The 14642-nt window shown below is 41.9% G+C and overlaps 1 protein-coding gene across 9 annotated transcripts in view; it reads right to left on the reverse strand.

The window, feature by feature from the left end:
• LOC120075323 (DEAD-box ATP-dependent RNA helicase FANCM) overlaps window positions 1–14642 on the reverse strand; it is a 77669-nt gene that overhangs the window by 47145 nt on the left and 15882 nt on the right. For 8 of the 9 annotated variants that reach the window (XM_039028611.1, XM_039028610.1, XM_039028609.1 and 5 more), the window contains 6 exons: window positions 14140–14222; window positions 13907–14021; window positions 12500–12591; window positions 12333–12387; window positions 12138–12259; window positions 11951–12064 (listed from right to left, as the gene is read on the reverse strand). In XM_039028611.1, the coding sequence (XP_038884539.1) occupies window positions 11951–12064; window positions 12138–12259; window positions 12333–12387; window positions 12500–12591; window positions 13907–14021; window positions 14140–14222 (581 nt within the window). Of the gene's footprint in view, window positions 1–11950; window positions 12065–12137; window positions 12260–12332; window positions 12388–12499; window positions 12592–13906; window positions 14022–14131; window positions 14223–14642 lie in introns of all 9 variants that reach the window. The other variant, XM_039028616.1, reaches the window with a different exon arrangement.

Here is a 14642-nt window from a genome sequence, read left to right on the forward strand (position 1 = left end):
CCGACCCCTTTCTAGCATACTTTCATATCTCGTATTGTATTAGCTTAGTTACTTGCTTTCTTTACATTTCATTGTAAGTGACCACTCACCCTTTTGCATATGCAAGGGCGCCAGTTGGCTTTTTGTTCAGAATGCACTATATGGGGATAAGACTAACCATCATTCCTCATACCCGGAATAGTACTCTATAAAGCTGTTGTTGTTGCTTATTGCTTTCTAGTCTATTACAATCTTTCTTTCTTTATTCACACTCACAAAAACTTCTTACGAAAACCTTTTCTCTAAACCCGTTTTCTAAAACCGTTTTCCCTAAAACGGGGGTGGAGGTTGCGAGAGGCACTCGGTGTGCCATCGGCAGTCCGTATTCGAGTTGGCTGACTTGTTGTGAGCGGGAACAAGTGCCGCACAATCGCTAAGAGAAGTTTCCGAAAGAGCGATTGTGACAGTTGGTATCAGAGCCAGGTTGACTTATAGAGGGAAGATCAGTGATCATGTCGGCGACGAAGAACTTGAACAAGTCCCATGTGGATAATTGGTAGAGATGGAAGAGCAAATGCTCTACCTGAGAGAGGTCCCAGATAATGTCCGTTTCCTAGAGACTCGGCTACAAGAAGTTGCTGAGAAAGCCGATGGAATTGATGTCGGTGGTAGGCCGCCTAGACGGATTACCCGTCAGAGAATTGATGATGAGGGTAGAGACCCTCGAGACTAAAAACAGTATGGTCCGGTTGCTTTGAACGAGGTGATAGCTCCTCGGACTCTGTTGCCCACACAGAGGAGCGTGTCGAAGAGCTGGACAGCTCCCAAAAAGCAATACTTTAGATGGTAACCGATTTGTCTGAAGACTTTCGGTCGGCCCTTGATGTCGTCAGAGCCGAGATAGCAGATGTGAGTGCTAGGGTGAATCTCACCATCCGAGCGGTAGGGAACCAAGCCCCATCTGGGGGAGCAATGGCCGTAAGCAGAATAAAAATCCCAGAACCGAAACCCTTCTGTGGGGTGCAAGAAGCGAAAGCCCTGGAAAATTTTATTCTTCGACCTTTATACTTCAAGGCGACGAACACAGTGACTGAAGAGTCGAAAGTCACACTAGCAACGATGCATCTAGCTGAAGATGTGAAACTGTGGTGGAGATCACGATTTACAGACATACAGAAGGACGCTGCACTATTGATACTTGGGATAGATTGAAACAAAGAACTTCGTTCGCAGTTCTTCCCTGAAAATGTCGAGATCTTGGCTCGACGAAAACTCCGAGAGCTAAAGCAAACAGGTAACATCAGGGACTACGTAAAACAGTTTGCAGTACTCATGTTGGACATACGAGATATGTCTGAAAAAGACAAGGTCTTTTGCTTTGTTTAAGGGTTGAAACCGTGGGCGAAATCAAAACTATATGAACAGAGAGTACAGGATCTCCCCTCTTGCCTATGCGGCAGCTGAACGGCTATACGACCTTAGCATTGACTCACAAGATGTGAGGAAAACAATCAACTTCCTCAAATGGGGAGAACAGAAACAGTCGTTCCAGTCCTCCCATTCCTGGGGGAGGAGACAAGAACACAGGGGGGGACCGTAAATCATCTCAGCCGAGATCAGAAACACTGGCGGGGGCCGCCGGCACAGCAACAGGCATAACAATTGACAATCGCCCCACTATTCTTGTTTCATATGACTAGAGAGCCGGCATCAACCGCGAGATCAGTCGAATGCTCACAATCGAGAGTTCAGCGCATGATGCTCTCAAGACTTAGACCCATTGATTCAATGAAAATCAACATAGGCGTGGATACATGTAACAGTGAACTCGAAGTCAACTCCCGACGTGTCCATTGCCGCAAGAAAGAGAACATTGAGTGGAGGAATCCCAGGAATGGGCCGGCATCTGACAATCTTGCTTTAACATCTTGCTACTCAGACAGATATGGGAAGAAGCGACGGAAGGCCCCTTAGAGAAATGTCTCATGTATGTATCGCTGGATGCTTGGGTGCGAGACCAAAGGAAGAAGAGTCGGCCTCAAAACACACTATCGGTGATTGACTCTTGGCTACCCATAACTTCATGGCTGAAACGGAAGCTCGCGCTCTGTAGTACTTTGGTATATTTTGGCAAAGAGATGCAGGGAAGATGAAGCCCAGCTGTGAATTCCGCAAGTAGCCCTACCGATTACGAGGATTAGCGAAGAGAACTCCGGGTGAAGTTAGGAGACTGAAAGGGCTTCTTGTTGACTCTCGTGATTGTCAAGATGGATGATTTCGACGTCGGTGATGGGTACTGGGGATGGAATTCCTACTTGAGAGATAGTCATACCACATGTGCCCCTCGCCAAATGCTTAGTCATTACCGGATCTACACCCACCGTAGTCCAAGCCCAGTATCAAGCAGCCAAATTGGGGTGAGAATGATCTCAGCGCCTCCAATTGAAGAGAGGGCCTGTGCCCACGACGAACCCACGTTTCATATGGCCATCCCGGTATAGAATCAGTTTGTAGTCCACTCCGAGGAATCCCCCAAGACGTTCTATTTGTCTTGGAAGAGTATCAGTGATGTCATGCCGAAAAGCTTGCCCAAGTCCTTAACCCCACGAAGGGGATTGACCATGAGATTTGAGTTGATTACCAGGGGCAAAGCTGCCTGCCAAGAATGCATATCGGATGCCCTGCCAGAATTGGCCTGAGCTCCGAAAACAGTTTAGACGAGTTGTGTTAGATGCAGGATTTATCAGACCGGCGAAGGCTCCTTACGGGGCCCCAAGTACTAATTCGAAGAAGAAGGATGGGAGCCTCCGGTTATGTGCATCGACTATCGGGCCTTGAATAAGCTCACAGTCCGCAACAAATATCCCCTTCCTATCATTACTGACTTATTTGATCAGCTTCACGTGTGCTAAGTATTTCTCGAAACTGGACCTACGGTCTGGATTATAATCAGGTTCGAATTGCTGAAGGAGACGAACCTAAGACGACCTGTATCACGAGATATGGAGCCTTCGAATTCCTCGTGATGCCCTTTGGCCTCACCAATGCTCCAGCAACGTTCTGTACCTTAATATGAACCAAGTGTTTCACGAATACCTCGACAAATTCGTCATAGTGTATCTTGATGACATTGTGGTCTATAGTGCCTCGCTGTAGGGACCATCGACATCACCTCAAACTAGTCTTTGAAAAGCTGAGAGAGAAATCAGTTTTATGTAAAAAGAGAGAGAAAGTGCTCCTCTTGCCCAAGAGCGCATAAATTTCCTCGGGCCACGTGATTGAGTGTGATCGGATTGGTATGGAAGAGGGGCAAGGTTGGCCGCGATTAGAGACTGGGGGTACCATCATCCGTGACCGAAACTACGATCCTTCCTCGGACTAGCCAACTACTATAGGCGGTTTCGTAGAAGGATTCTCGAGAAGAACAGGGCCATTTAACCGAACTGTTGAAGAAGGATAGCCAATGGAGCTGGATTCCTCTGTTGAATAGTAAGCCGCCTTTGAGGGCTTGAAGAAAGTGATGATTGAGGGGCCGGTCCTTGGAATTGCCGACGTGACCAAGCCATTTGAAGTTAGAGATCTGATGCTTTTGACTCTTCGCGTTTGTGGTGGTCTTCCAAGACGGACACCCCATCGCGTATTAAGTATAAGATAACTAAATGATGCCGAGAACGGAGGTATGCCGCCTCCGAGAAAGAGATGTTAGCAGTAGTTCACTGCTTGAAGGCCTGGAGACAGTATCTCTTGGGGGCCAAGTTCGTTCGTGGTCAAGACTGACAACAACTCCATTTGTCACTTCTTCAACCAACCGAATAGTTGTCGTCGAAAACAGGCACGGGTGGCAGGAGTGTGTGCTAGCGGAGTTTTCGACTTTCCAATTCGAACATTAGACCGGGGAAAAGTAAACCAAGCGGTCGATGCTCTTACCCGAAAGCAGCGAACATGCGGCCCTGTGCATGTTTCGCCCGCCTATAGCAAGTACATTGAGAATGCAACAGTACGAAAACTGTCAAAACTCACTTGGAAACGAACACACAGCGGGCAGGCCATTCCTATACAGTTGGCCAGAGAGGGGAAGACACGCAGTTCTGGGTGGAAGATGCACCTATATACACCAAGGGCAATCGACTCTACTATCCCCAGATTCGGGGAGTTACGAGGTTGTGCTGATGAAGGAGTGCCACAACACACCTGTGGGCAGGACATAATGGTTGGCAGAGGACTTATGCCCTTCTGAAACAAGGCTACTATTGGCCAAGCCTTCGGGACGATGTCATGCAATTACCAAGACTTGCCTTGTCTGCCAACAAGATAAGGTCGAAAGGGCGAAATAATTAGTGGGTCTGCTGGAACCCCTACCTGTGCCCTCTAGACCATGGGAGAGCGTGTCTCTCGACTTCATCACCCATTTGCCCAAGGTGGGAGAGTTCGAATCGATCCTTGTTATCATCGACTGGTTCTCAAAATATGCCACTTTCGTCCCAACGCCGAAAATGTGCACGCAGTCGTGATGACTGCCCAGCTGTTTTTCAAACACATCGTGAAATTATGGGGTGTCCCCGCGAGCATTGTTAGCGATCGGGACGGAAGATTCACTGGGACATTCTGGACCGAATTGTTCAAAATATTGGGGTCAACACTGAATATCTCCTCTAGGTATCATCCCCAAACTGACGGCCAGATGGAACACTTCAACAGTATGCTCGAGGAATATCTGCGTCACTTTATCGACGCTAGGCAGAAGAACTGGGTCCAGTTGTTAGATGTGGCTCAGTTCAGCTTCAATAGCCAGCAGAGTTCCGCGACGGGAAAAACGCCCGCTATCGAGGTGGTGTGCGGCAGACAGCCACTCATGCCACACTTGGTGGACCACCCTTATGTAGGTAAAAGTCCTCAGACACATAACTTCACTAAAGAGTGGAGCAAAACCTCTGAGATAGCTCGCGCCTACCTAGAAAGAGCATCAAGAAGGATGAAAAAGTGGGCTGATAAGAAGCGGAGGGCCCTTGAGTTTCAAGCTGGGGACAAGGTCCTGATCAAGCTACGGCCGGAACAGTTTCGTTTCCGAGGCCAGAGAGCCAACGGCCAGTAAGGAAATATGAAGGTCCAGTGGAGATAATTGAGAAGGTCGGGAGAACCTCATATAAGGTTCAGTTACCCTCATGGATGAAGATTCATCCTGTCATCCATGTGAGTATCCTGAAGCCCTATCATCCCGATCCCGAGGATGAACAAAGAAACATGCTAAGGCGCCCACCAGTCACGATGAAGAGTTCTGCTGAGAAAGAAGTTGCACAATCCTGGATAAACGTACGCGCCGTATTGGAAGACCCAGACGAGAACTGACAGAGTTCTTAGTGAAATGGAAGGATCTCCCAGACGAAGAGATCAGTTGGGAGCGGGTCGAAGATTTGAAGAATGTAGCTCCAGCCATTGCAGATTTTGAACAAGGTCAGTTGACGGGGACGTCAACCAATTAAGTGGGGGAGAATGTCACGGTCATGCTTGTCCAGGGCCTGTTGCCCATGGCCGCATGCCCGATCCGACCCCCTTCTCTGCATACTTTCATATCTCGTATTGTATTAGCTTAGTTAGCTTGCTTTCTTTACATTTTCATTGTAAGTGACCACTTGCCCTTTTGCATATGCAAGGGCGCCAGTTGGCTTTTTGTTCAGAATGCACTATATGGGGATAAGACTAACCATCACTTCCTCATACCCGGAGTAGTACTCTATAAAGCTGTTGTTGTTGCTTATTGCTTTCTAGTCTACTACAATCTTTCTTTCTTTATTCACACTCACAAAATTCTTTACGAAAACCTTTTCTCTAAACCCGTTTTCCCTAAAACGGGGTGGGTTGCGAGAGGCATTCGTGTGCCATCGGCAGTCCGTATTCGAGTTGGGCTGACTTGTTCTGTGAGCGGGAACAAGTGCCGCACAATCGCTAAGAGAAGTTTCCGAAAGAGCGATTGTGACATTGGGGACCCCTCTCTTCTTTATTTTTCTTTCTGCCATGATTTCTTTCAACTTTTCTATCATACTCGGTTACTATGGCTGTTGGGGCTCGAGTATATTTGCTCCGGTTGTGAGGTCTCTCGAGTCTTCATGGAATGTTTTAACATGCTTACATGAAAGACGTTGTGGATCTTGATGCGGTTGGGAGGTAATTCTACTCGGTAAGCAGCCTTCCCTACTCGAGCGATGATGGGAATGGTCCTTCATATCTCTTGACCAGCCCCTTGTGCACCTTTCGGGGGTCTTGATTGATTTGGTATTAATTTCACCATTACTTCGTCTCCCGCTTGTATTCCATAGGATCTTCTTTTGTCCGCCCATTTCTTCATTCGTTCCACAGCCTTTTCTAAGTATACCCGGCGATGTTCGTCTTTCCTTCCATTCTCTGGCGAACTTGTAAGCTGAAAGGTTTGGTCCTTCATGGCAGTTTTAGGGCACTCAGTGAGTGTTGGGTTGGCGGTTCATTACTATTTTCAAATGGACTCTTCCGGCTGTAGACTCGCTTCTTTGCAGGTTGCTAAGAAAATTGGTCATCAGTAAGCCCCATCTTGTATGAAAAGAAATCCACCTTGATGGGCACTAACATAGTGCCTTAAGTATGTTTCGAGTAGTGCATTAATTCTTTCTGTCTGTCCGTCACTCTGGGATGGAAGCTTGTGGAGAAGTTTAGATCTGTCCCCATTAGTCTGAAGAGTTCTCTCCAAAATTTACCTGTGAAGCGAGGGTCTCGATCACTGATGATACTTTTGGGCATCCCCCATAGCTTCACAATGTTCTTAGAAAACAGATCGGCCCAACCTCTCAACATCACCCCGCTCTACCGGATAACAAGGTTTAAATGGATGTTCCCCACTATTTAGCCGAACCGGATCACAACCATTATGCTCTAGCTACCCCCTTTGATCATCGAGCATGCGGCCATGGGCAACAGGCCCTGGACAAGCATGACCGTGACACCCAACTACACAGAATACTTAGTCAAATGGCAAGGATTACCCGAAGATGAAGCTAGTTGGGAACATGAGGAACTATTATGGCAATTCCCGGAGACGATTGAAGAGCAACGAGGACGTGTGCGAGCATAAGTGGGGGAGAGTGTCACACCCCACAAAATAGTTCTGAAAATTTCGAAAAAAAGCTCATTGTCATCCACTAAGAAGGGGTCGACAAGCTCGTGACGCCACAAGAGACCAGGGCAAGACGCCCACCCACGCTGCCTTAGATGTACATACGCGTGCGCGCCACGACCAGGCGCGCCCGCTAGAAACGGCGTGTGCGAGACCCACACGCCCGACCCGGAATCGGCTGACCTTCGGACAGGAAGGACGCGGCAAGCCCCTGCGTGCGTGCCCACGACCTAGACACATCGGGACAAACTTGGAAGCCACAGAAAGCCTCTAGGCATGTCCAACAACATCAGCTACACAGTCAAACGCAGAAGGAACATCGGATATCTAGAACGACCCAACATCAACACGCTTGTACATACTCCGAATTGTCTAGAAGAGTCTGGAATAATCTTGTATATACTCGGTAGGATGTAAAACGGTCTAGAATAACCTAGCACATGTCTAGGACTCCTTGGATAAGTGTTTGAGATGGAACCCTATACTATCAAACACTTCTGTTCAGTAGTAGTATCGATCTGAAAACGGATGGCTTATTTGGAAGAAATTTGAGAGGAGTTCAGAGTTTCGCATGTCGATGGCTTCCAAGGTTTTCTTCTCCGAAGGCGTTGGTCTTCGTCTACCATGGTTGATTTGATCTCTCTATTTCTCTCCCTTTTTTGTGTGTAAAGAAGAAGGGGAGTAATGTGGTGATTATGGCGCTTCATGTGGTTATTAATTTCGGAGTTATTGCTTTTAGTTAAGCAGGATAGCATGGAATAGGGCAGTGTTTGCATTTTTAAAAAAATCAAAACATGTTTGCCCATTTTGAAAAATCTTTCTTTTTTTTTGCTATACATGAAAATATTTTCACTGTATTTGCCATTTAAAACAATTTCCTTTTATTTTTCAAACTAATCGTTGTCCTGGTCATGGTTCTCTTGGGATTGTACCTTTAAGTTTTTTAACTCGTCGTTTTGTATCCTTGTATTACAAGCAATAGCCTCTTTCCATTTTATCAATCGAAAGTTATGTTTCCTTTCAAAAAAAAAAACACTGAAAGCTTTTGATTTTCTTTTTTCAAGATCAGAAGCAAACAATAAAAGAAAAGCTAAGTCAGTATTTGCCCTTTGTGGATGATATTCAACCGAAGTTTTCTGGTGAGTATGAAGTCATTTTGGAAAGATATTTCCATGGATTTCATTGAGGGCTTGCCGAAATCTAATGGGTATGAAGTCATTTTAGTGGTTGTTGATTGTTTATCCAAGTACGGTCACTTTATTGCTCTTAAACACCCTTTCACAGCTAGTTTAGTAGCTGCTGTTTTTATTATAGGAAATTTTTCGTTTACATGGGTTTCCATGGAGTATTGTCTCAGATCGTGAGAATTTTTACGAGTTTATTTTGGGAAGAATTATTTCACGTTTTGGGTACTCAACTAAAGCGCAGCACCACCTACCACCCTCAAACGGATGGGCATACCAAGGTAGTTAACCGCAGGGTATTTACGGTGCTTTGCTACGACTACCCAACCCAATGGTGGAAGTGGTTACCACGGGCTGAGTTTAGTTATGATACAACTTACAACACTTCTAGAAGATGACTCCTCTCGAGGTCATCTATGGTAGGCCACCACTGTTACACCCCCTCCCAGATTACCCACCTAATCTAGAAAGAGGCGTGAAGATGCTAAACATCAACAAGAGAAAAAGGGACAAGGGCTTACAAGTCAATACCCCTTTTTGTGAATTTCGTCCTCGAAATTCAGCAGAAAGTCATCAAGAGAAACAATGAGGATATTTGGCTCTCATTTGTTATTCGCTTTCCCAAGTTGCCTCTTCCTCTCGGTTTTCCTATTAATTCACCAATTTCCAGTCAAAATTAGCTGTAACGTCCTTTAAGAAAAATGTTAATAAACCTCTACCAATTTTGAGAAATCTCTCCACCTCGCACTTACTATGACAGAGCTTCGAATTTCATCCCATAGTCCATTCTCAGACCTTTTACACTTATCAGTTTCATTTTCAAACTGAACAATTGCACACTTAAATCATTCCTTAAACTTTTCTCCATCCGGTTTTTAAACACTATACCAACCTCAAAATTTACTTCCGTTTTTCACTATAGAGACATTGGATAAAGGTCTTTATGGAAAGTTTCCTTAAACTTCTCCCAACTTATCTCTCCCTTTTTCTTCATAACTGATTTCAAATTCCTAAACTCTGTCCACGAACATAGATTATTTTTGGAAATGGGTTTTGGAAGTTTGGGTTTGATCTTGAGTACAGGATATATTAAGAGTTGGGACGTTAGATGTCATAGAGAGAAGTGATGTTTAACGTCTTCACGCTTCGTTCTAGGTTAGAAGGGAAATCTGTAACGGGGTGTGACAACCACCTCCTTTGTTGTTTTATGTCGAGGATTCCTCCTTGGTGGCGGAAGTGAATATTCAATTACGCGAGTGTGATACAATGTTAAGGGCCTTGAAAACATCACTTGAGACCACCCAACATCGCATGACTAAAATTGCTAATAGAAGCATCGAGATGTCCAATTTGAAGTGGTTGATTGGGTATATTTGAACCTACGAATGTACAGTCAAGCTTCTCTATCTCGGTATAAGCACCCAAAGCCAGCCCCTCGTATATAGTCCATTTCAGGTGGTGGACCACGTCAGATCTGCTGCTTACTGGTTGGATTTGTGCCAAACATGAAAATTCACCTTGTCTTTCATGTTTCTATTTTGCAAAAGGGAGTGGGCACTACCTTCCCAGTCTTTCCTATACCAATTGGCTTACGAAGTGATCTTTCTATGTAATACCAACTAGCTGCAGTATTTGGGTTGCGCAATACTCCTGTTATTGTGGCTCAATTTCCAGAATTCCACCTTGAGGACAAGGTGGCTTCTTGGGGGCCAGGTCGCGATAGACCCCAATTATTAAACCAGTTATAAAGTCTATTCACGTAGGAATAAGGGAGAGCGGAAATAGTGTTGTAGTGAGAATGTACGAGTGAGGCCCGCTATTGTGGTTAGTTATATTTTGGTTAGTTTTGTTGAGGAGTATATAATGTTGTTTTGAGGGGTAGAATAGCATCTTCTTTTTACTGTATTGTTGGAATTCTCTGAGGAGATTTCTGAGAGAAGGGGAGCTCTCAAATCTTCCCAAGTATATGTTAATAAATAAAATTGTTGGCTCAGGCCTATCACATAACTTCTTCTGAATTCATTCTTCTGATCAGCTTCCAAAATTAAACAATCTCCTGTCATCAGCTGTTTAAAAAAATCCATTAATGTAGATTCTCTTATCATTTCTCAAAAAACAAGCCAACCTCTTTTGTTGGGGCCAGTCAGAACACACAACAGCCTTCTTCCCCCTGTGGGCGGGCAGATTGTGCATTCAAAAAACCATCAATTATGGGAATGCATCTTGGCTAAACAAAAAGTACCAGAAGAGCCTGTACCCTTCTTAAGAAACTTTGAACTTACTGGAAGATGTAACGAATCAATCAAGTAACTCTCAAACCAGAATAAATGCGAGGAAGAAGGGGATACTTGTTTAAATTTAGTATCTTCAACAAGAAATGTGTCCTTATCTCTCCAAATACAGAAAAATGTACTACTAATGCAGCAGCTTTTCACTTCCATGATGGAAACCAACTAAAAGGTAATTCCAAAGATGTAAAAACACAAAGATACGAGGAACAAAACTGGCAAACTGACAGAAAAATGAACTCTGATGCTGGAATGGGGCTAAAACTGGTGGGAGGGAAAGGGTGAGGAGAAAGGAGAAAGCATCCTCCGTTTCCCATCAGGTTTAAGTTGGATTGAAGTGTCAATTGTCAAACTAATCTCACTATTTTTTTAAACAAAAAACAAAATTTTTCATTAAAATAATTAAAAGAGACAAACTATTCTCACTTTGAATAATTTACTGTCAAACAAATCTCAAAATGTTTATACAAAAGAAACAAAAAGAAATCATTGAAACAACTAAAAGAGACAATTGCTCATAAATACAAACGAATTTTTCTAATTTTCTAAAAAAAAAAAAAAAAGATATTATGCTTTTCATTAAGAAAATGAAAAGACGAGCAAGGATACAAAACTCCAAAAGGAGCAAAAAGTAACAATATAAAACAAAACAAATGTGAACAATAACAAAGAACATAATAAAGTGCAAAAGAGGAGAATCTGTAGGATAAAAAGAAAAATATAATGAAGAAAACTAAAATAAACTCTAAATAGAAAAAATGAATGTGTTCCAATTTCTGTGAATAACTTTAATGGAGAATCCAGCAAACTTCTTTGATGATTGTTATAATTCTATAATTAGGATTTTCTATTCTTGTAAATATTTTGTGATATTTTCCTTTTTTATGCTTTGTACACTTGTATATATTCATATCTTTGGTGAATGAATAAAGCATTCTGATTCTTTCTCAAACCTAAGAGTTTTACAATGATGAACACCAAGAAGAAGCTTTTAATAAAGCCACATCAAAACTATCATAACTCGAACAATGAACATTCTGAAAGATGCGTTGATTTCTTCCCACCATAATTCATATAGAAGGGCTTTAACTACATTGATCTAGAGCATCTTAGTCTTTGAAGAAATTGCAAGTCCAAGTAGGAAATGAATGACATTATCTTTGAGGTTGAAGATAGCAAATAACTGTAAAGAATAAATGAAAGTGATAATAGAGCTCACTACTTTTAATACTTAAAATTTAAAAACTTTGAAGATACAAGATTTTTATCCAATTCACTATGTTAACATTTTCTCAAAGATAGTACGTTGAATAGGTTCCTAAAATACTCTAATCTACATCAAAAGATTTGTACCATACCGTTCTATAATCTCTGTTGGGGAGAATTCCTATTGAGCAAAGTTTAGCCACAAATGGACGCATAGCTTCCAAGAGCTTATTATTTATCTCATCAGCATCTTCTCCCATTGGAACCTACCAGTTTACAGCTACAATATCAAATCTATAATAAAAGAACATCACTCACTTAAAGACAATGTTCGCATACTTCAATCAATTCTATTTTCCTGTCATGAACATATGGACTGACATCATGATCACTTTCATCACGATATTGAAGGGTTGAAATGTGTAAGTTGTCAATGATTTGCTGAATACCCTGCTGCTTTGCTGAGTAAATGCAACTGATTTAGAATATATAGACAATTTGAACAATCTGGAGAAAATATTAATAGAAACTTACATCCTGGTGTGGCAGTTAAGGCTAGTATTCTTAGTGGCACAGGTACCATCATTAACTGTACATTCAAAATCATACTGGTGACTGCATACAAACCTTGCAAATTAAAGTAATAAACCCAAAGTGAAAGATCTAACAGAAATGGAAACGGTACAAACTGAACAACAGACCTCACGAACTGCAACACAGTAAGAGTAATTTCCAAGTGCTCGATGAGCTTCATCAATCACTAAGCAAACCAGGTATTTCACCAAACATGTGCCTGCCAAATTTTGATTCCATCATTTAGATGATTTTTTTTTTTTTTTAACAAGAAACGAACCTCTTCATTAAGATAATGAAATATGTTACAAAGTGGTTGAGAGGATACAAAAACAAGAGAACAAAAGAATAAATCGCCAAATTTTGATTCCATCATTTAGATAATTAAATGTACATAAGCAGCAATCCACATTCTGCATAAATCATAAAATATCACTGGATGCATGTTCTCTTTTCTGTCATACATCATAACAAAACAAGAGGGGGGAAATTTATAAAATTAAAAATCTGAATGGATGATAACTAATGTGGAACTTTATATTAGTAAACATTTCAAGTTTTGCAGAATAGTATGAGTGAAAGTTAGCACCCTATATAATAGCAAACATCAAATACAACACAGAATTGAACTATGTTGTATTTGAGCATCCATCATCCAAAATTGTGGCTGAGGATTCAATATTGGAAGACCATTTGGGGGAAGATTATGCAAATTTATTTCAGCAGCATCAGTTTCCATTGGTAGGTAACTCTCATTTATCCCCTTCTCAAATTCATTCTGAATTTTCTTAACTGGTGGCTGCTTGCAGGTTTCAATTACTGGAGATAGTTTCTCCTCAGACAGTGAAATCATCGTGAAGATTATTTATTGGAATACTCGGGGACTTAGTGATAAATCCAAGAGAGTTGCCTTGAAGCACTTTTTGCAAAATCAACATCCTGATTTAGTCCTGATACAGAATCAAGGAAGCCGGTTTTCGATCAACAATTCATCAATCAGGTTGGAGCTCAACTGGAATTGGCTGGACCTTTAACATTGAGGAGAACTGGAAAGAATTTTATGGTCATTTGTCTGGGAAGGTATATAAGGAAGTAAATTGAACCATCTGGTGAATTGGGTTTCTACTTCAAAGTCTTCGTAGGATGGAGGTCACGGCTTGGGTAATTTGGAAAACAGGAATTTGGCTTTATTATTCAAATGGAGTTGGAGATTTATATGTTTTTCAGTGCAAAGTATTAAAAAAAACACAGAATTGAACTCTGGTAAAAAAGAGATATAATCTCAAGAAAATGATCATTAGTGGCTTTCAATCAGCGCAGACGAATATAAACTATAATTTTTTTACCTGAAGCATCTCAATATTACATTCAGATACAACTTTGACTAAAGATGAACTTATGAACCAGGCATGAAACAGTGTCCTACATAAATTTCCCCTTGCACTGAGAATAAGAGTAATTATACATAATTGCAATTCCTAAGTCCAGTCTGTCACCACTCTCAATACAAGAGGGCTAAGGATCAAAAGAATCACCTGATTGAATATCCTTCTCTAGCACTTGTGGTGTAACAAAGAAAACTCTTTTACTTTTCCAAAAACCTGCTCTTTTTGCCGGATTTATCAGGCCGGTCATGTCAATGGTCCACTCCTGCAATATATTTAATTAGAAGGTCATTGAAACCGTTCCAATTAACATAATGAGATGTCTAGAGAAAGACAACTGATCTATCAAACCACTTCCTTGAGAAACAAGTTTACCATCGTACTTGTGGTATACCGACAATATTATGGCATGCTTCTATCTGTTGCAAGACCAGTGGTCGAGAAGGAGCAGTAAATACTATTTTTCCTGCAAGAAATAACTAGGAAAAGATGTCAACATCCTTTTTTTTTTAAAGGAAACAATTCATTATATTAAGAAAAATGTGAGCTAAGGCCCAAAGTACAAGAGGGTTATACAATGAGCAATACAACGTCCAAAGACCAAAAGGATCAGCATCCTTTAAGTTCACAACTCTATCAATTAAATTCCAAAAACCGTCTTCATACAAACAAAGGGAAGATAACATCATCCACATGAATTATATTGCATATCTTTTTTTTCCTTTTTTTTTGGAAAAGGAAACAAGTCTCTTTATTCATTAAGAAAATGAAGTGAGACTAATGCTCAATTTACAAGAAAGTCATAAGGATCAGTAGGTGCACCCAGGCATCTCAACCAGGTTGACACCCCCTTAGCACCCCTCATCACATCCAAACACTAGAAAAT

The sequence above is a fragment of the Benincasa hispida genome, chromosome 4 (genome assembly GCF_009727055.1).
Source record: "Benincasa hispida cultivar B227 chromosome 4, ASM972705v1, whole genome shotgun sequence".
Taxonomy (NCBI): Eukaryota; Viridiplantae; Streptophyta; class Magnoliopsida; order Cucurbitales; family Cucurbitaceae; genus Benincasa; species Benincasa hispida.